At 40.1% G+C, this 22320-nt stretch overlaps 1 protein-coding gene across 1 annotated transcript in view; it reads left to right on the plus strand.

Moving 5' to 3' along the window:
- The first annotated feature begins 3055 nt into the window (after positions 1 to 3055).
- FAM171B (family with sequence similarity 171 member B) overlaps positions 3056 to 22320 on the plus strand; it is a 38547-nt gene continuing 19282 nt past the window's right edge. The window contains exon 1 of the mRNA XM_030454525.1: positions 3056 to 3349. Coding sequence (XP_030310385.1) covers positions 3175 to 3349 — 175 coding nt within the window. The 5' untranslated portion in view covers positions 3056 to 3174. The remainder of the gene's footprint in view (positions 3350 to 22320) is intronic.

Below are 22320 nucleotides of genomic sequence, written 5' to 3' on the forward strand. Positions count from 1 at the left end.
TCAAATACATAGCTGTTAAGCTATGTTTTTTCTTTCAACTCATTCTTTTCATTCTAAATCAAATTTGATTGAATTTATGAGGTTGTATTTTCCTGTATATGTATAAAATTTCAAAATATTATGATTGGATAAAATGAAAAATGTAAGTATTGATTTTGATATTTAGAATTTTGGAATAAAACACCTCTTAATTAACAGGAATTCTGTTTGTTTTTTTTAATTCTAGGTGTGTTTGTAAATATGCACTGAATTCACCTGAAAATGTTTTATAGTAAATTTGTAATCAACAGTTGTCTACAAATTATGAAAATGTCCCATTTACACAATTTTTACATTCTCAGCTAAAGTGGCACATATTAACCTGAGAAACCTGACAAGGAAGGATCTAGTCACAAATTAGATTCTGTCACCAGAAAACTGATTACCTACTAAAATTATTGTATGCCAGAAAGAAATATTTCAGATTTTATAGCTGCAACAGCACTGTAGAAAACAGTGGATACCTGTCCTAGGAAAATTCTGAGAGAGGTAAGGTTTTTTCCTGTATTATTAAATTGATTTTATCTTAGTATTACATTCTGTTTAACAGTCATATTTCTTTTTGTTAGCAGTAAATATTTTGTGTCACAAGAAAGGTGTATATGTTTACTTCACAGTGCAGTAATTAGCTAAATGCAGTACAAATGATTAATTTCCAAAAGTTACTGCCCTTTCAGAGGCATTTTCAAGAAACCCTTTTATCACACATTTAATAGGCTGTTTCAGAACTCTATGAATTGCAGATATTCATGCCATCAACATTAATTTCTTTCAGAATATTATAAATGAATAATTGTTCATAGTCACATCATCCACATTAATCTGAAATGTTGCAGCTGCTGAGTTGGTTTAATTACTCCTCAAATAAATCTGATTTGAATCTTTCTAGAAGCCCAAGTCTACAAACATTTGGAAATTAAGATATATGTTACCCACACCTTCCTAATAACAAGTAATGATTCATCATACAACTCATTACCAAAGGAAGCAAACTGCTCAAAGTGTTAGCTTTCTGCAAACCTGTTTCTGCCACTAAGGAACATGCAACACTGCAGTTTCCAAAATAAATGCAGCTATAGCAGAGCCTGTGCAGATGCAGCCCTTTTTTCTTCTCGATGCATAATATACAATAGAAATAAGAAGCTGGATGAAAGATGTTAACTAGGCAATCAAGCACTGAACAAATGTTTCCCATTGAAAAAAGAATGTTTTCTATACAAAAAAAAAGTTTTCTAAACAAAATCTCTCTTCCTTGTGAGTTGCTGGAAGAGAGTTCCTTATGGAGTGAATGACTTACTTGATTTTGCTCTCTTTTGCTTACTTAAAAAAAAGATTAAATGAAATGAAGACATGAATGACGTATCCAAACTTTCTAAAGAAAAGGATTGAAAGGTACCTGCTGGGAGGGTGTAGGTTTCCTCCTGCAGCACTATGCAGATGCAGTGATCATTCACAATGCACAGGTGGGTGAAGTCAGTCCATTCTTCAGCTGTCCCAAAACATGTCAACAAAGTATCAGCAACCACCATAAAAGTGACTTGTATTTTCTATAATCCCACATCTATTTGAGGTTGTTCTTAATGCCAATTAATTAATTGCATTATGCTGTATGGAATGGCATTAAATAATACAGAAAATAATATTTTTTTCTTATTTATGCGAGAGATGTTGAAAATATGCATTGATAGCAGTTCCTCCTTTCAGTATGGAAAAACTCCTGTATAGTTTGTAACTCTATTCACCTCTCTGTTCCACTGAATTGAAGAAATTTTGAGGTCTGAAACCTGCATATTTGGCCCAATGGATCAATGTGTAGAATAAATACTTTTATTTAAGCAATCTGTATTAAAAGGAAAGCGATATAACTTTATACTTTAAAAAGAGATTTATATTTACTATTCAAACATACAAAGAAAACTTAGCATTCCAACTCTGAAAGCCCTTGAAGTGAATGTTTGCCTCTCTGAAATCATGGTGTGGCCACACTCATCCAGAGTAGTGTGAAGTACACGGTGAAGTGATCCTAGCATGTGTTTTACCCTCAATCCCTGCAGATAGCTGCATGGTGTGGCCACACTCATCCAGAGTAGTGTGAAGTACACGGTGAAGTGATCCTAGCATGTGTTTTACCCTCAATCCCTGCAGATGGCTGCACGCTGTGGCTGAGTTTGCTTTGTCCAGATGTGCTGCCTTTGCTGAGAGGTAGCAGTCTTACCTATTGCACACAAACTTAGTGGGATTCCACTCCCTACAGATTTCATTTTATCAGTGTTCATGTTTAGCCTTAATTCTAAAAAAATGAGTGTTGGTATCAGAATCATAGAATCCTTGGGGTTGGAAGGGACCTCGAAAGATCATCCAGTCCAACCCCCCCTGCCAGAGCAGGGCCACCTAGAGCACTTCGCATAGGAACGTGTCCAGGCGGGTTTTGAATGTCTCCAGTAAACCGATGATGATGGTGGAGCTCTGCCTCGTGTTGTAGAATCAGAATTCCAAGAGGTGCTAGGGGTAGAGCTGACTGCCACAATGACTGCCACTTACCAGCGCCTGGCAGATGATTTCTAAGTTGACACAAGGCAATCCCAAGCGGCTGCAACCGGGGTTGCCAAACTCTAAGCAACAAGTGTGGGAATTGCCTTAAACGCGGCCAGTTCGGAGGGCTGGAAGGGCCCACGGGGCGGGGTAGTTTCCAGGATAACTGAGTTCAGGGGCAGTGTAGTTTCCAGGATAAGGGCTCAGCGCAGCAGCCCGGGCAGGCCCGCCTATTCCTCACACACCGGGGCCGCGCGGCGCACCTCAGCCATCGCCGCCAAGGGCTTTGCTGCTCCGGAAAGCCGCTATTCCTCACCGCCCAGGACTCGAGAGCCAGAGCAGCGCCGGCGGAGAACCAGCGACGGACACCCCTACCCAGAGACCTCTCGTCCCGGCCCCTCTCCCACCACCACGGTCCCTGCGGAGCCATGGCTCCGCCCCGCGCCTCAGCCGGAGAAGCGCCCGCCCCGCTGCCGTCACGCGCAGGGCGGGCGGGCCGCCCTTGCCTCCGCAGCGGATCCGGAGCCGCCGGTCCCGGCCTCCCGCCCGCCTCCTCCTCCTCCTTGCCCGCAATATGCCTCCGCTGCCCCCGGGCTGCTCGCCATGGCGGGGACCTGCGGGCGCCTCTCCTCCCTGCTCCTGGGGCTGACGGCCGCCCTGCTGTTGCTGATGGGGCGGCCGCCCGCCGTCGACGCCGCGGCTGCCGCAACCCGCCCGCAACAGCAGCAGCAGCAGCAGCGGGCGGCGCTACTGGGGGTCACCCCCGCCGCGGCCTCAGGTACCGAACCCCTGCTTCCCTCTCCCACTGCCGGGTTGATACCCCAGTTTTCCGCGTTCCCTGTGGATATTTCTCCTCATTCCTCCCCGGGGGGCCGCGCCATCGGGGCCCCCCCGGGCCGCCGCCTTCCTCCTCTCCGGGGGAGGGGGTCGGCGACCCTCAGGAGCCGGGCTGCTGAGGGGTTCCCGGGGTGCAGCCGGTGATAGCGGGGTCTTGTGGTGCCGTGCGGCGTTCCTCAGCCGAGACGCCGCGTTTGTAACGTTGCCGGTAGCGGTGGCTGCTGCTGCGGGGTGAGCGGGATCCATCTTTAATGTCAGAAGATCTGCGTGCAGCTGCTGGAGCGGGGCTGTGGTCTGGGGAAATGTAGAACCCCGACATGGTGTAGCCTGCTGCTGACCTAGCTGGAGGTGCTCCCTGAAGGCAAATGGTCTGGGAGAGACCCAGACCTCCTCTCTGGGGGAGAGAGCAGCTCTGTGAATGCCTCTCTGCTGTCAGGGGTCACCAAAACAAGAGATTTTTATAATATATGTATACACATTATATCCTTATCTATCTGTCTATGTGTATATCAATATAAAATAAATCAAGCTGGTACCTGTGCAAGCATTTTAAGCCTACGAAACGAGTGATGAGGCTGGTGAGCTTGTTAGTTTTTGCATCTCCTCCGTGGAAGGAAGAAATATCTCATTTATCTCCAGCAGCTTGGAGTATGAAAATAATGTGCCTATTTCAGGTCCTGGTATTATGGTGGTATGTGTGAGGTTACCCCTTTGCAGAGCTGGGGCAAGTGTTAAGGTGTTTCTTCTAAAAAATATCTATATTCTGAAGGCTTAAATAAGGATAAACCCAGTATTATTCTTGACATACTGCATTTCACCAAAGATTTCAAAATGGTTTCGACCATGAATTATTTAAGACCTCTTAGCACCAAGGCTCTATTTGGACATATCACTAGAGCATATGTTTCCTTTTTAACATACATGCGTGTTTCTATTTCTGTTGACTTCAAGAAGGTATAAGATGTTCTTCCTTTCAGGCATATGGTTAGTGTTTTGTTGAATTGAAGCCAGTTTACAAAGCTGCCAAAGTATGTATGCTAATTAGGAAATATAAGCAAAGCTATTGAATTGTGGTCTTTACTGAACTTCTTAAAGATGTTGTAGAAGAAGAGACTAGACTTTTGTAGAAACTGAACACACTTTTAAATTCTCTGGATGCACTCTTAAAACGCCTTGGTTTGCTTTTCAGTTTCTTCTGTGGGTTTGGTGATTTGGCTTTCTTGTGTTTTTTGTTTTCCAAACGTATAAACGAGGACTTTGAAGAAGGGTCTTTGAGCAGCTTGGCTCTTGCTTTTCCTTTTCAACTGTTAATTTTTCACTGTTTTTTTCCCCATCATGCTTTTAGAGGAATACAGCATTAATCACAACAAACCCCATTTAGGCATTGGCAGTGTTTCTAAGCTGTACAGTGAGCATTTTGCTCATTAAAAACTGAGTGGCAAAACTAAAAGGGGGGAGAACCATGACAGTTTTGTAACTCAACAATTTTCTTTGGTTTCGGGTATTGATTTCTTTTCAAGAAGCTCTGTTACCACCTTCATCCCTAGCCCAAATCTTTGTTGGTGCTAGACAACTTGATGCTGATGCTGTTGGTTTGCTGTTCTTGCTGTTGCAGACCCACGTGCCTAGTTACTGCTGCTTTCTTCTAGTTGGTTATTGTGCTTCATAGGTTTTGAGGTATGAGGTCCTGGAAGTGTCTTGTAGTATGCAGCAGTCCCAGGTTGCAAATATCAGTACAGTTTGAGCTGATCCTCAGCATTTGTTTATGTTAAGCTAAAATACATTTAAAGCTTTATTTCACTTGTTGGCTAGTTATTTAAAGGGTCTTGAATACGTTTTTCTTTCCCAAAAATTGAGAAAAAGCCAATAGGGATTAATCTAATGACATCTATTAAACTTCAGTTATTCTGAAGAAGCTGCTGGGCATCGTTGGTTTTGTGTGTGGAATTTCCTTTCAGTAGAGCAGAGAAGTTATTTTTGATATATTGATACTTTTAAATTTTAAAAATAAAGAGTCTGGCTCCAGATAAGGTGTATATCAGATACTAATGTCTTTTCCCATGAAATTTATATTTTGATAGTTTACAGCTGAAAAGTAGGCAGGATAAATGGCTGTTGCCTTTCCAGTAGAAGACTGGCAGCAGCATAATCCTGCAGGGGAATGATCTGAAGAGGCCACTCCTGCAGCAGCTGTAGGTCCTCTGCTGGGAACTGCCAGGCAGGCAGTGGCTTCTGCAAGTAAGGAGTGGTCTGGCTGATTTGGATTTATGCTCTGTGTTTGTGACCCTGGTGTTTAGAGTGAAGGAACCTTCTAAAACAGGGAAGGTGCAGAGCTAAGGCTGAATTTCACAACCTTTTCTCATTTGATATTCTTCTATTGATGTCTCTGTTCTATCGAAGCTAATTATACAGTTTTACAGGTCAGTTCTCTCCTGGATTAACAGACTTTTGCCAGTGTAATAATTACTATGCTGTCTGAGAAGAGAAACTAAATCCAGCACAGCTGTGTACAGTGGTTTGGGGTGCAGACTCTGCTGCTGACATGTAAATGTAGCAGTGAGAAGGTGGTTGCACATCAAGACTTAACAGGTTTTTGTAGTTTGTATCTTCTTCTGTATAAGCAACAAAAAACTCAGAATGGCCAGAAAATAAATCCATTCTGAAGACGTGGCAAGGCAAGACATGCAGAAGAGGGTTCCAGGTTCATGGATTTACTTTGACACATGTTATCAAGTGGATGTAGCTATTCTTCCAAATTCTAGAAAAAAAAATTCAGTAAGAGATAGGTGGGCCTCACTGGTTAGGGTTGTGATTGCTGAAGTGGAGGAACCTGTCTTGATGCCTTGTTATTCCCAGTGTGTTTTCCATTTTCTGTGTGGCACTTCAGAAATCTGGGCTCTGGTGTGCAGAAGCAATTGCAGTCACTGTGAGCTTTGAATACTCAGCATTGAGCTCAGCAGGCTTGAGCACAGGATTCAGTAAATCATAGTCATGGCTCTGATCTAGGCAAATCTGGCTTTGTTTTCCTTCTTCCCTTCTTCCTGCACATTCTTTACAGGAGGTATGGTTTGTGTACTTAGGATGTTCATGATGAGATAATCTTGATGTGGTGTGTTTTTATTTTCTTTATAATGCAGATATTAGTCAGTAAACAGCAGAGATCACTAATTTAGTATGTGATGCTTAACTGCAGCAGTTCTGTGGCAGATCTGGTGAGCAAAATTCTTCTGGGAAAACATAAATTGTGTAAATAGATGCTGTTGTCATGCATATAGACAGCACATAGGATGATATACACCATCTTAATGTCAGAAGTCCTTTTTCATGTGGAGACTTTAAATTGAAGTTGTGAAATAGGTATTATTTTTAGTTTTTGTTATATAACTGCATGTTCTACGCTGTGGGTGCACTCTGTACCTTTTGTAATCCCAGCATAAAGAAGAAAAGACCATTCCCAATCTGCCTCATAATCCCATATTTAGGGAATTTTTTCTTTTCTTTTTTGCAGCTGACTTGGTGTGTAATGGGAAGATTAGCTTGACTTTTGTAGGGTGAAATTGAAAAGTAATAGCTAACAGTGGTCCTGAACAAAGGAGAGAGAATTGGAATTGGTTATGCATATTTATGCAGGTAGTTCTGTTTGTTAAGGTTGATGAGAGAGATTTGTGATTGTTGGCAAACCCATAAGACAATAAAAGATGACTTTTGTACTTGCTTAAAATGAATATGCTGTCTTGCTGCTGCCTGTAGAACTTGATTCTGTGCCCACTTCTCAATACTATCTGATTGCATGTGGTGATGAGTTGCTGTCTAATGTGAAGCAGTGTTTTAGGCAAGAGATAAGTAGTTAAGATTTTTCTAAACTCTTGTGTGTTGTCTTCCTGAATGCACAAGGAGGAGGTAACTTTCTTATGCTTATGTCAGCAGAGGAGACATCATCAAAGGCCAATTGGTATGTTAAAACATTCATGGAATTGCTGTCAGGGTAAGAAAAATGCAGTTCTGGATTTGGAATGCAACTAATATCTGGGTCAGTGGGGATCTATAGCATGCTTTCTTGGTGAATTAGCTCAGTAGATGAAGTCTTTGAAGACAAGCAAAGATCTGAGTGGAAGGTTTATTCAAAATAAACTTAATTTTTGGTGTTTCAAAACTGGAAAAACTGCTCAAGTTACTTTGTTGTCTTGATAGTTGTATATTTTTATATTCACTATGTCCTTCTTTAATGAATAGAGATTTGAAGCACAATGTGACAGAGCAGATGAGTCCTCTCTATCACTCCTGATAATGTCTTTAACTCCTAATTCACAAGATCCAGCAATCTCATATGGTTCAGGAGCACCCAGAGCCTGTGATCAAGAATTTACATTGCACCATAGGAAGTAGTATACCCTTGAGTAACACTTCTGTGTTCAGCTGGATGAAATAGCCATACCTATCTCCTCTGACCTAATCCTAGCTTGCCAGAGGTGTTCTGCTCCATCCCATGGGTGCTCCTAAAGTGTCATCTTCCACACATCTACAAGAAACTGTATTCAGCAGGCTGCAAAGCAGCCTTTGTATTTACTGGCTTGCCTCTCTGGCACTAATTGTTGAAAACTTGATGTTTGAAAGAAGTTTTCATGCTAGCACATGCTGGAGGGGAGGATGTGAGTGTGCACAACTTTGCAGTCACCAATATGCAAGTGTATTTGCTGAAACAACCTGTGCTAGGGAACTGATGTTTAGGAAGTTCAAGGAAATGAGTTATTCTTCAGGAGTGCACTCTGTAAGCCACGTATTTAGCAGGGGAGATTTCACTCAAGCTGTAGTGCAACTTTTCAGTTGAAATATGTATTCCAGATCTATCCCACAGAAGAGCTGGGTGCCTGGGAAAGGGCAGACTTTCCAAACATCTGAGGTGGCACAGCTAGGGTGTATGTTTGTATGGCTCCTGCACATCTCCCTTTTACATCTACAGAAGAGACTGTACAGAAGGTCACCTTTGGTGTATGTATTGTCCTATCATTTTAGGAAGGACATGGATCAGGAAGGAATGATTCTTAGACATATATATATATCTCATATATCTCTTAGATATGAGAGAGCACACGTATACTGTAGTGTGAGGAGATTCTTGTGACTAAGAGAAGACAGTTCAGTATGTGTGGAAAATACTCCAGAGGTACAAGTTACCTTAAATGCAGCTTCTTGGACAGAACACAGGACTCAAGTGTAGCATCAGCAGTTCTGTCAAGTAACAAACTATATTATATGCTTTAAATTTCACAAGCAGTTGTCAGCTGTCTGTAGATGATGTGAAGAAACTCTCCTTCTCCCATCTCAGTTGGAGCAGCTGCCATAACTTTTCAAATGGTTCTGCTTGCCCTCTAACTGAAAGCTTATTATGCATTCTTGTAAACAAAATGCTGACAGATCTGCAGTTTACAGTACATGTATGGCATGACCCTGGTGATGTGTGTTCTTGCCTGATGTAGCTCTTGGGTGACCTGCTGGGGTTGCCAGGGTTTGGTAGTGATGCTCTTACCTGTCTGTGCATGCATGAAACCCCTAAGGCTAACCAAAGTGTAGGTATGAATCCTGTCAGGGTCTTGAGCTATCCTTATTCCTTCTCCCTCAATTTCTTGTTCTTTCTCTTTCCCAAGGTTGTGATTGTTCTGTATCATATGGGCTAGAAGAGAGTCTTCACTGTCTCAAAAGATGTAAGTCAGACTTCAGAGCACAGTTGTTTCCCTAGCTGAAGGAGATCAGATCCTACTGCTGGACTTTTCACATGACCCTTCTTGCTTCAGCATTCTGCATTTCCTCTTGATAGCACATGGTACTTAAAGACGGTGCAGTCCTGCCAGTGGAAGAGGCAAGAGGCAGCATGACACTGGAAATAAGTTGTAGCTCTTGGTGGGTTAGAGAGGAAAAACAAAACAAACAAAAAAACTTGGTCCCCTGCCTTCTGATTTTCCTTGTTCCATCTTAAACAGTGATAATTTTGGTGTGCTTCTTACCTGACCTGCTGGCAGCTGTAGCAGGTTAACCTGCATACAGTGGCCAGTTAGCTGTGGTGGAGAGTGGGATTTTTATGTTGATCATAATGTAGTGGTTATAGGGTATCAGTGCGTGGCACATATTGAACCATTAGGAGGTCACGAGGTATCAAAATACAAAGAATCTCAGATACACTTCAACATGTTCCCAGCAGACTCTTGTTGAAATGCATTATTGGCAGGACCACTGCACCCCAAAAGTGCTCTAAGGTCTGTAGAGTGTCGTTTGATTAATGAGTGCTTCAGTGCAGTGCTTGCTTGAGTGCTCTTACTAAAGACAGTGTGGTATAGCAAGATAAATTGAAGCACTGACCCATTTTCATGCAGCTAATTTGTAGGAAAGAGTTGAATTTAGATTTGATGTTAAGTTTCTAGATGGTTACTTGTAGTTCATCTGCAATGTTTTCCTCTGGTTGACGTACATTTATTTCTTTATTTTTCATCAGTCTTTTATCTATCTGAATCTTTAGTCAGTGGCTGAGCTTTCTTATTAGTGTCCATGTAATTTTTGGGTTTCATATTGTAGGTTGGTCTGTTGTAGTGGGTCCAAGTTATCCTTTCATTAATCAGACTGCTCTTAGTTTCAGAATCATCAGTGCTTATGTTTTCATTGACTATAAGTGATACCAAATAAGGCCATGCAAGGTAAGTTTTATCTTATGATCCCATTTCTTTGATAAAGCATAGAATTTGCATCATCGCTACAGGATGCTGTATTCCTACTAAAACATCTAGCTAGATTTGCCAAGTGTATTAAAATTAGCAGCTGAAATTAACCACAAGTAAGGGAAGATGTTGTTTGTTCTTTGTGAGTTTTTCTTTGAGTGGTTTCTGTGATTTGGAATCAACTTTGAGGACCTGGAATCACAGAGGTATTCAGGCTGGAGGGGATATCGAGCACTTTCGTACAACCTACTTAAAGCAGGGTCAACGCTAAGTTCAGTCCTGGGAGCTCTTTCCTATCAGGCCTTGGAAATGTCCAGAAATGGAAAACCTCTCTGGATGACCTTCTCCAATGATTCTTTATCCTCAGAGAGAAAAAAAGTTTCCTCGTGTCTAGTCAGATCCTTCCCTGCAATTTGTGACTGTTGCTTTTTGCCATCTTGCCAGGTGTCAGGACAGACAACTTGCCTTGGTCTTCTTGCCAAGCTCATGAGTATTGGAAGGCTGTTGCTTAGGTCACCAAAAGCCTTCTCAAGGTTAAACAAGGCACATTTCTGTCTGTGGGTCTAAATCTGAATGCAGTTTCTAGGTGCAGTCTAGTGAGTGCTAAAATAGAGGGATTAATTCCTTCTCTTGCTCTGTTTGCTAAGCTGCTGTTGATGCAGTGGGGTGTGCTCTTAATCTTCATCACTTTGTGTGCACTCCTGCTGATTGTTCACCAGGACTCCTTGGTGTTTTCAGCAAAGGCACTGCCCTGCCAGTCAGTCTTTGTCAGGTACTTCTGGAAGGGGTCAGATACATAATTTTGCATTTTTCCCAGTTGAATTCAATGAGGTAATTGTTGGCCTGTATTTCTAAATCCCCTGGAGCATATTGACTGCATCCTCAGCTCATTGCCATCTGCAGACTGGGAGATGGTTCATTTTTTCCCCTCCTCAAATCTCTGACTGGGACTTGTACATCACTGTAGGATGGGTGAGCTACTAATTCTCTTTTGGAACTTGTGCATTTCATTTTGAGTAGACTGTTTTCTTCTAGAGGATGTAAATTAGAAGCAAGTGGAATTATATCCTCTGCTGCAGATTTGGGGCTGTCTTACAAATATGGTGTGTACAGCTGATTCAGTCTGTTAAAGTAGTCACTAGTGCATAGCATATATGGTCTGGCTTCTGAGAAGCTTGTCTTTGGTTATGAAGTTTGGTAAGGCACCATATTTAGTCATTATTAATTACTTATTATTAACAACTTTATAATGGGCAAGGCTCCCAAGTGAAACAATGATTGCAGCAGTCTTGTGAAAGTTATTTTCTATGAGATAGCAAATCTGATTGCTATTTTTTGTGTGCTAATGTGAGCTAAAGTAGAAAAAAAAAGTCAGTGATGCCAAGATATTTGAAAATACAGGCCATGTTGCTGGACTGAATGAGGAGGTGCTTGTCCCTTCCAGCCGTTATAGGCAGGAATGAAAGCTTTTTCACATCATTGTGGAAAACATTTTTTTTTCTGTTCTGGAGCCTTTAAGTGACTGAACAGAATAAGTAATTTTACTGCAGGTAAATGCAGGAAATAGGTTGAGTGTGTGTTTGGAACAATAAAATCTATTAATAATAGGAATTATGACTTGTGATAAATACCACAGGGGCTTATTTAATTGTGAGAGAAAGGGAGAAAACTTACTGGGCTGAAATAGAGATTTTCTTTGCGTAATGGGGTACTGAAGCTGGGGAAATTCTTTACTTAAGTTGATCAGAATAGAGGCCCAGCAAAACAAATATGAAAGGTTCTGCAGAGTTTCAGTGCAGTGTTGCTCAAAAGAATGTCATGGCTGTGTGCCTCTTAATTAGTAGTCAGGTTCTTTTCCCTTCCTTTGTTCCCTAAGCACAGGATATAAAACCTGTCTTTCTACAATTCTGTCTCCTGGTTTCTTAAATAGATTGTCTTGAGGTATTTATTTAGGTGGATTTGGCTCCTCTCAATCCAGTTGGCACCAGATCAGAGGTGCTGAGTGACTCTGAGTATTTTGGGGGAGAAACCGGTGTTTACTGTCCCATTTTTAGTCTTGGTGTTAACACAAATATTTCCATCACCCTAGAAAGGTTTCCATGGTGCTAAGTTCTTTTCCAGTTATTCCCTACAGGAATTTGATCGCTTGCTGATAAAGCAGAACTTGTGTGTCTCTGGTGGTGGTGTTTGTTTTGAAACACAGTTGGTGGGCAGCTAATAGGATGTTCAACTCTAACAGCTGTCTTTTAGCTGGATTCTGGAGCACTTCCTATTGTGCTGTGCTGGAGAGAAGCAATAATGAGTCAAAGTGACAGTGGCTGAATCATTAATATATTCAGTATTCCCACTTATCTTGATGGTGTCCATGTATGCAGAAGAGTTATATTAATGTGGGACCTGTCTTCAGGTCAATTGGTTTGCTTTAATCGTGTGTTGTAATTTGACAGATCCTTCTTTTTTCTGTGGCATCCGTGGAATTTTAATTAAAATTAGTAAGAACCAGCAACAACTCTTCTAAAAGATGTCATTTATTGTTGGTTTGATTTTTAATAATTTGTGAAACTTGAATAAAGAATTTTATATAGAACAGATAGCTTGTTGGGTGATCTTGTTGCTGCAATATGGATTTATTAACTAGCACATTAAAATATAATATTAAATATACAGGACTACAGTTAGGAAACATTAGCCTGCATACTTTCAATTGTATTTTCTCTATATATGTCTTTACACACTGGCCTTCTTCCAAGGAGCTAGGGCATCTTTTCCTTCAAGTGAAACACATACATTGCTGGAACATTGGAAATACCTTTCTTTAAGAAGTATGAGATTTTGCAGCTTTTGGGGAAGAAAAGTATTTTCACTGAAGAATAGTGATCAGCCTGTTACTGAATGATGTCACTGAATGCATCAGTAGTTTTCCTTTGTAATTACTGAGTAACATGCACTGATGTTTGAATTACTACTTTGTAGTTATATTCTACCACTGTGATTTTGTAGAGGTTTATTTGTCTTAAGGTTAAAACTTCTAGAGCATTTTATATCATGTTTGAAGAGGGTACTGCTTTGTTTTTGTATGATTATTTTTAATTCCTTTGACTCAGCCAAAATAAGGGGATGTTTGAACACAAACAGATGTTTTTTTTGTTTTTTTCAGCTAATTGTACTCACTGGCCACTACAAAGAATACATCCTGTACCTAACTCCTTAGGTTAAAATGAGGTAATTCATGCTACAGGGATACTGGAATATTTTCCCTCTGTCCAAGTATGTTGAGCATTACAGGGTAGTGTTGACAAATCATTACAAAACCTATAATAATCAGTCTCATTATAACAAGGAGATAATTCTGAATGATTTTTTTTGCTGCTTTCATAATAAAGGAATGATTTTGAAGTATGAGTGGGAAATGCCTTCTGTTTACTTACCACCTAACAGACACTTGGCCATTTTTTTTAGGACATATAATACAATGTGGGCATTTAAGGTAGCATATTTTAAATGGGATATTATTTTTGATGTTTGTCTTGCATGCTTTCTTCCCCAGTATCCTTTAATAAATTGTGAATTTTTAATATTTCTCATTCCTTCAATTCTGATGCAATTTAGATTGATACAGGAAGTCATTAAAAACTGACAGAGGAGCATCACAGGTATATTATTAACCCTTGAGTAAACTGAGATGAGAAGAAAAATCTAATATCAGCCTCTGAAATGCCTGAAGAAAGGTTTTCTATTTTGTAGGCTTCAGGAGTTGTACCAGTAGTATTTACTTTCGTTTAAATCTCTTGCAAAGTTATCTCTATTTGATATATAATTTTTATTTGCAACTTTGAAATAGTCATTCATCTCCCTTAAGGTTTCAGAGGATTATATTTGAAATGAATTCTAAATAAGAGAGGCTGTGCAAGCTGCAGTGCTTCAGTCTTTTCTGCTACCCATCTCTTTTGCCCCAGAAAGGTGAATTTCTCAGCTTCTGGCTTCCGTAGTAACCAGAATTCTGAGAACCAGGCTGGCTGGTGCAACAAAGTAATACCAGAAAAAAAAAAGAAGGTGGAATTTGCTTTGGTAATTTAATTGCCATGGATTCACTAGCAGGTGTCAATTTTGAATTTTAGTGACTTTTTTTTCATTTATGCCTCTATACCAGTACAACAAGATGTGAAATATAGTTATCCAGTGAAAATTCTGATTTATTATATCCCCTGAGTTCTCATGCTTTGTCTTGGTTAGTGAAACATTCTGATTTTAATAGCTAAGTTGAATGAAGAAGGCATCTAATCATTAAGAAAATTCATCTACCTACTTACCAAATGAATATCTTACAGCAATACACAATATGCACTAAAAAATCCTCCAGTGTTGGCTTTGTTGTAATGACATGTACCTCACACAGTGCTAAAGGAATACAGGGGAAAAATAATCCCATCTAAATTTCATAGCTGTTTTCATGTCTAATTTTTCATGTCTAGCTCTTTCTCAGGTAGCCCATAAAAATATTTAAAAGGGAATGCTTATTTTCTTTCTATTTTATATATCTTACTATGTGCTCTTTAAAGTGGTTGGGTATATATTCCCAGCAGGTGGGTGAGTTGTTGGCAGCCTTATGAATCTGCCTGAAGACATTCATTCTTGTGTAGTTCTCACAAAACCCCTCCAGGAAGGGGTTTCTTGATTATACAGGAGTAATCATGAAACAGACAGCCTATAATCTGTGTTGTTTATTGGTTTTGCAGGGTTTTAATATCATCAATACTTGGTTTGTGTCAGCAACTGTGGAATGAATATAATGTTTACTCAGGTTTGCTTATGCGTCTGGTTTGAGGTCTTGGTTGGACATGTAACCATTAGCAGTGGTTTTAAGAGTGTTGTTGTATTAGTTGGTCTTTTAAAACTTCATTTAAATGACTCTTTAAATCAGTCCACTCTTAAATGCAGCATATCTTAAAACTGAAGAAGCTGAAATGTTAATACACCTATGCAGTAGTTAGAGATCATAGAATCATAGAATTGGCTGGGTTGGAAGGGACCTCAGAGATCATCGAGTCCAACCCTTGAACCATCGTTGCGGTTGCTAGACCATGGCACTGAGTGCCACATCCAGGCTCTTTTTAAATATCTCCAGAGATGGAGAATCCACTACTTCCCTGGGCAGCCCATTCCAATGACGGATCACCCTCTCCAGAAAGAAATTCTTTCTAATATCCAACCTAAACTTCCCCTGGCACAACTTAAGACCCTGCCCTCTTGTCTTGTTGAAAGTCGTTTGGCAAAAGAAACCAACCCCCACCTGGCTGCACCCTCCTTAAGACTGTCAATCATAAAATAATCCAAATAAAATAAATAAAATAAATAAAATAAATACAGGCACTATGCATATTGAAGTGTGGTAATTTAAAAAAAAAAAAAGAATTTAAGGTAAAGCTGCAGTCTGTATCTGTACAGAGTATCATGCAAGCAGGAATCTATTAGAACATCTATTAGAAAAGCACTGGGAGTTTCTAAACTTTTGCTTCTCAGAAGAATTAGCTCATGCCAGGCAAGTACAATCTTCATCAGAATGTGATCACCAGAGCTGTCAACGTGAATGTTGGCCATCAGTAGTACTGATTTAGTGTAATTTTTCTTATAAGTTGCTTCAAAATTTTGAGGATCTGCTTCTGAAAGTTGTGGGGAGATCAGTTTAATGATACACACTGACCTAATGACTTCACTACTTTGAAACTGAATGCCTAAATACTAACGAGGCATAGATTTTAACTATTGTTTGAGGGCAAGATTTTCTATTAAGAATGTTTTGTAATTGTGTTTACCTCACTCTTTAAAAAAACAAAATTCCCTTTTGTTGCTTGCTTAAGATTTCTATTGACTTATGCACACACACCATATAAATTATAAAACTCTAAATATGTTGTGATAAAAGGAAAATAATGATTCTGTTTAAGTAAAATAAAGTTGTTATAAGCAAATTTATGTATTATAAATATTTATAATTTTTTTTTGAAAAAGCATCAGTAAAAATTCATTGTTAATGTTATGTAAGAAAAGGTTCTAAAATACCTGGAATATATGACTGAAAAAGTAGTGTTAACTTTTTATTTCTTTCTCTTTGCTACCAAAATCCCTTTTAGAAGGGAAAGAAGCCTTGTTCATAACTATAAAATATGTAACAATTTTTCCTGTATTGCAGTAGATCATCTGCTTCTCCATACAGTGTGATACTATTTTATTATAACATGAAATTAGATTTTGGGTCTGCTTTGAGCTAAGTGAGTAATTAGTCTTTTTGACCTATTAATTTCCTTAGAACCTTGAAGTTTGCTCTGGATCATGTGCTAATTTGCTAAAGGCAATCCCCTGTAGTTTGTCAGTCTGCTAGATCTGAAGCTTCCATTTAATGTGCACGTCCCAATGAGTTGGATTCAATGCATTTAATTTTATGTAAGGCATGTAGAACTGTCTTCTTAGTTTGAATCTGGCAAGAAAGTTCATCTTCAGAAAAAGTATTGATCTTCATGGGCTAAAGCATTACAGGGAATTTCATCACCCAGGATGGAACGGGTGCTGGTAGAACAGAGGTGGAGCTCTGCCAAGAAGAGAGGGCAGTATGAAAGACCTGGGGGTATGGGAACTGGTAAAGATAGTTTTCAGAAATTAATGAATGAGCAGAAAAGAGATGAGAGCAAGGATGCAGTGGTTTTTACTTGGGATCTCAGTAGCTTATTTGGTTCACAACTTTCTATACTGCTTGTCTATTAATTCCTTAGGAGCAAACATACTGAGTTCCAAGAGATGTGGTCTGGTCTTGGTTTGGAACTGAGTGATCAGCATAGTGTGTGAAATGTATTCTGAAGTACTGTTGGTTTTTTGTCTCAGTAAGGGGGAAGAAGGGCCACATGAGGACTGTAGGATGTGCTGGAATAATGCATGTATCCTTTTTTTTTTTTTTTTTTTTGCTTATCAATGTACAGATGCTCAAGAGCTCTGGCAGCCTGTGCCTACCACAGCATATGCTGCTGAAGTGTTTCTCTGTATCTAAAATAAAGCTTTATTTGAAACAAATGTAAATGAAAAAAAGCTTGAATTTTTTTTTTTTACCTAGGCAAAAGCTCTTATGAGTAGCCTGATGGGCAACAAACCCCCCACTTCAGTAAGAGTATGCTTAATTTTTTTGTAATTTCTAATCTGTTACGGTTTCCCTTGAATATGAAGCTGTCCTGGAGACTACATTGGGTTAAACTATATCCTGTAAAATGAACGTAGCAGTGTTTTTCCATGTAAAAGGCACTGCTTGTGCCCCTCAGGATCTAACCTTAGCTCCTTCATAACTGGGAATTTGTTGATGGCTTCTGTGGAAATTGGTGGACCAGAAATAGGGCAATGTGAATACTGTGGTGTCCTAGTTTCCCAGACCTTGTTTTGCTGCTTTGTCCCTTTATTTTGCCAGTAATGTGTTCTGTGCCACAGCAGAATTTTTTTGCCAAAGCTGTTAGTTTAAATATGTAACTCCAATCTTCAGTTTTGCATTAAAATATTTTAAGGGAGTGCTAAGCTACAGAGCTGTACTGTTTAGTTTACATGATAGTATTGCCTCCTCAGGATTGGTTGTTCATATACAAATGGACCAAATATTAATTAGCTCTGTGCTTCAATTTAATTTAATACTTAGTTTTTACAATATCTTTGTATTTCCTAAAAACAATTCTCTGGATGTCTCTATTTTAGTTGAGCTCAGTGGGACCACGTCCCTGACATATGGCAGTAAAATGCCAGCATCTATCTTGTTTTTCAAGTTCATTTCAAGGAGCAGTCCATACTTGCTTTAGCATTAATCAGGCTGCCATTTTTCAGCCTAAACAAGGGCAAGTTGTAGGTTTTGCTGTAACCCCAGTTTTATTTACTGGTCTCTTCATGGTTATAGTTTGTTACACTTGTTTGTTAACTAGATGAAAGTTTTAACTCCCAGAGTGAGTGATGGTGCAACTTTCATCCTTGCCTTTAGCTCAAGGTTAAAACTGTGTCAGCTTTTCAAGTGTTTCATCTTGTTTCAGTGTGCCCAGGTGGCCAAGAAGGCCAATGGCATCCTGGGCTGGATCAGGAACAGCGTGGCCAGCAGGTCCAGGGAAGGGATTCTGCCCCTGTGCTCAGCCCTGGTGAGGCCACAGCTTGAGTCCTGTGTCCAGTTCTGGGCCCCTCAGCTCAGGAAAGATATCAAGGTCCTGGAGCAGGTCCAAAGGAGGGCAACCAGGCTGGTGAAGGGACTCGAGCACAGACCCTATGAGGAGAGGCTGAGAGAGCTGGGGCTGTTCAGCCTGGAGAAGAGGAGGCTCAGGGGAGACCTCATCACTCTCTACAACTCCCTGAAAGGAGGTTGGAGCCAGGGGGCGGTTGGGCTCTTTTCCCAGGCAACTCTCAGCAAGAGAAGAGGGCAGGGTCTCAAGTTGTGCCAGGGGAAATTTAGGTTGGAGATTAGAAATAATTTCTTTAGAGAGAGGGTGATCAAGCATTGGAATGGGCTGCCCAGGGAAGTAGTGGATTCTCCGTGTCTGGAGATATTTCCAAAGAGCCTGGATGTGGCACTCAGTGCCATGGGCTGGGAACCACAACGGTGGTTCAAGGGTTGGACTCGATGATCTCTGAGGTCCCTTCCAACCCAGCCAATTCTATGATTCTATGATTCTATGATCTTTTCAGCCAGCTAACTTACATGTATTTGTTGTTTGTATCTAAAGATAAGGTTCTCTTTTCCAAAGAAATTGATTTTTACAGCTTGGTAGGTGTTTGTCATCTGAATTTCCTCAGCCCTTTTGTGAACTGTGGGAGGTTCTTTGCTGCTCAGCTCATTTATGCTATGTTGAAAATAAAACGTGTGGCTTGTACTTGTAACTAATTAACAAAGACAAAGTTAGAATTGCACAAGATGAAACATTTGCAGTGTGTTTTGTATTTTAGTAATATTCCTGTGTCATTGTAGGGAGAAAAAAATTTTTTCTTGTATTTTATGCTATCACTTTAAATCAGAGGACCAGCATATAAAAAGCATACAAGCATTTGCTTTAAAGAATCACATAGTAGTTTTTAAATGAAATATTCTATAGCCAATTTCGAACATAGAGATTTATTTGTATAGAGGTAGAAATGTCTTTATACATGATCATCTGTATATAGGGTCTATTAATAAGCACACTGTAAGGCAGCATAAAAGAACACTGAAAGCTGCAAATGAAGACTCCGTTAGGATGCATGGGGTTAGTAATGAGATTGGCAGGTTATCTGATAGCTGCAAGAAGCATAATTGAAAACTGGTCAGAGAACCTACCCTGGTATCTGATAATAGCTCTCAGAATATAGCCATAAAATAGTTACTAGAGTTTAAGGTCACCAGTTATTTCATTTTAATGCACTGTGCAGGGCAGAAAAATCTGTACTGTGTCAATGCATTTTACCTTAATAGAGAACAAAAGGCAACCACAGACTGATGGTGTGCTATGATGAGGAGGGCTTCCTTCAGTGTTAAATCACTGCTGAGTCAGTTGCTGCCACATCTCACCTTTATGTGCATGGATTTTTAATGAGCTTTAAAGGTATAAGAGGCTTTTACTTTTTATAGATACGCTTTTGTAGTTTGTTACTGGCATTAGTGTAGTTTTAAGGCAAAATTAAGGAGTCGTTATTTGTTTTTTGAGGGCAGGAAGATTGTTTTTATATGAACTTTTTTACTAAATCCCTATTTGTGTAGACAGTGTAGATGATGTATTTCATTGATTTCCCCACCCCCCCAAAGGTGATCCATATGCAGTCTTGCAATGAATACTAAAACCTGATGTTCTTAGAATATGTGACTTCATCTTTACAGATCAGTGTACCTTTCATATCCCTAATTACATTATGCCAAAAAATAGAGGGTTCTATGGATGTAAAATATGGAAAAATGATTGTTCAGTCAGCTAAGACCAAGCTGGGAGCATGATAATACAGTGTAGGCAGTTTCCATGTCACATGTGTAAGCATGTGTCTTTTCTTGCATGGATTTAAAAATTCTCTAGGCAAGGATGAGAAAAGTCTCCTTCTGAGGGTGGGACTAATGAATAATTTAATTGTAGTTAGTGCTCCCTGCACTTTCTAATGTAATTGCTTGTATGGTTGGTTGTGTGTTTGAGAGGAATAACTGCCTGCTTCAAGCTTTGGAACCTCTTGCTACAGGACTTTGGTGACAAGTAGGTTAAAGAATACAAAGGAAAACTTGCTGGACGGTTCACTGTGTGTGTGTGTGCTCACTGCTGTATCTTACATTTAATAAGTGAATTTATAGGTGCCTGTAAGGTGTCTGACCTTGACCATGTTAATTAAATCTCAGATAAGTAAGATAATCAGATGACACACTTGCCTGCAGGTAAAGCATTAAAATCAAATTACATAGGAGGAGAACAAAGAGGGTTTTTTTGCATTGCTTGGTTTTGTACCCAGCTTGCAATTCTAAGCAGTTTTTGGCTTAATTCTGTGATACAATTACTAAGCTAAAACAGTGATGTGAAGCCAAATTCCAGGCATCTGCTGTTGTTGCTTAAAGAAGTGAGGTGTCATTTTACTGGCTGTGATATCTCTGAAATAGCTGAATGTGGTAGAAGGCCTTGTTTTCCTTGGTCTAAGTAACTGATGCATTTGTATGAACATCTATCAGCAACCATTGAAATGTCTCAGAAACTGGCATTTCCAATGAACTTGCCAAGAGACAAGCTTCCCTTCCCCTGAGGCAGCACAAATCAAATTAGCTAAGACTGAGTTCTTTCTTCTAATTGTAGGACTCCTGTCAAATCATTTTAATATTGGGATACAGCTGACCCACTTTGGGCAAGTGTTGGTGAGCAGAAAAAAAACCCACAAGTTTCGTCTGTGATTTAATTAATCAGCTTTGGTTCTGTTAAACAGTTAACCAGCAGTTCACTTTTGCACCTGAAATGTGTTCCAGTACATTTGATAGTGATTAAAAAATCCTACTGCAGTTTCCCTCATATTTGAGTGTCCTTGAGGGCTTGTGCATTAAGATCTCCATAAAAATAAAAAACCCATTAGATGTCATGAGTGTTAATAGGACATTGTTAATAACTCTATGCCATAAAATATGTCTGATAAATTAGCACATTAACAATAATGAAACAAGGCTGTGGGGGAGGAAAGTTCATTGGTATTGTTGGATTCTGCCTTTTTTTTTTTTTTTAACTGGGATTTTTTACATACTTTTCACTTGCATTTAGTTCCAGAGGCATAATGTGTGCACATCTTCTGCACTGTTACTACCAAAGAGTGGAAAGGTGCATTGTGGTTTTGGGGTTATTTGGGGGGTGTTTTTTTAAAGGTATTTCCAGAATCATTGCCCCCAAACTTCCAAGGTCTTGTTAGCAGAATATATTCTGGTTGGGAGTATAGGTTGGGGGCTGACCTGCTGGGGAGCAGTGTAGGTGAAAGAGACCTGGGGGTCCTGGTTGACAAGAAGATGACCATGAGCCAGCAATGTGCCCTTGTGGCCAAGAAGGCCAATGGCATCCTGGGGTGCATTAGAAAGGGTGTGGTTAGTAGGTCAAGAGAGGTTCTCCTCCCCCTCTATTCTGCATTGGTGAGGCCGCACCTGGAGTATTGTGTCCAGTTCTGGGCCCCTCAGTTCAAGAAGGACAGGGAAGTGCTTGAAAGAGTCCAGCACAGAGCTACTAAGATGATGAAGGGAGTGGAACATCTCCCTTATGAGGAAAGGCTGAGGGAGCTGGGTCTCTTTAGTTTGGAGAAAAGGAGACTGAGGGGTGACCTCATCAATGTTTTCAAACATGTAAGGGGTGAGTGTCAGGGAGATGGAGTTAGGCTCTTCTCAGTGGTGACCAGTGATAGGACAAGGGGTAATGGGTGTAAATTGGAGCATAGGAGGTTCAAGTTGAATATCCGGAAACATTTTTTTCCTGTAAGGGTGACAGAGCCCTGGAACAGGCTGCCCAGGGGGGTCGTGGAGTCTCCTTCACTGGAGACATTCAAAACCCGCCTGGACACGTTCCTATGCGAAGTGCTCTAGGTGGCCCTGCTCTGGCAGGGGGGGTTGGACTAGATGATCTTTCGAGGTCCCTTCCAACCCCTAGGATTCTGTGATTCTGTGTGATTCTGGTTGATATTAGAAAATTTAAATGGTTTGCTTGGATATATTACTGTCAGGGAGAGAACA

The sequence above is a fragment of the Calypte anna genome, chromosome 7 (genome assembly GCF_003957555.1).
Source record: "Calypte anna isolate BGI_N300 chromosome 7, bCalAnn1_v1.p, whole genome shotgun sequence".
Lineage (NCBI taxonomy): Eukaryota > Metazoa > Chordata > Aves > Apodiformes > Trochilidae > Calypte > Calypte anna.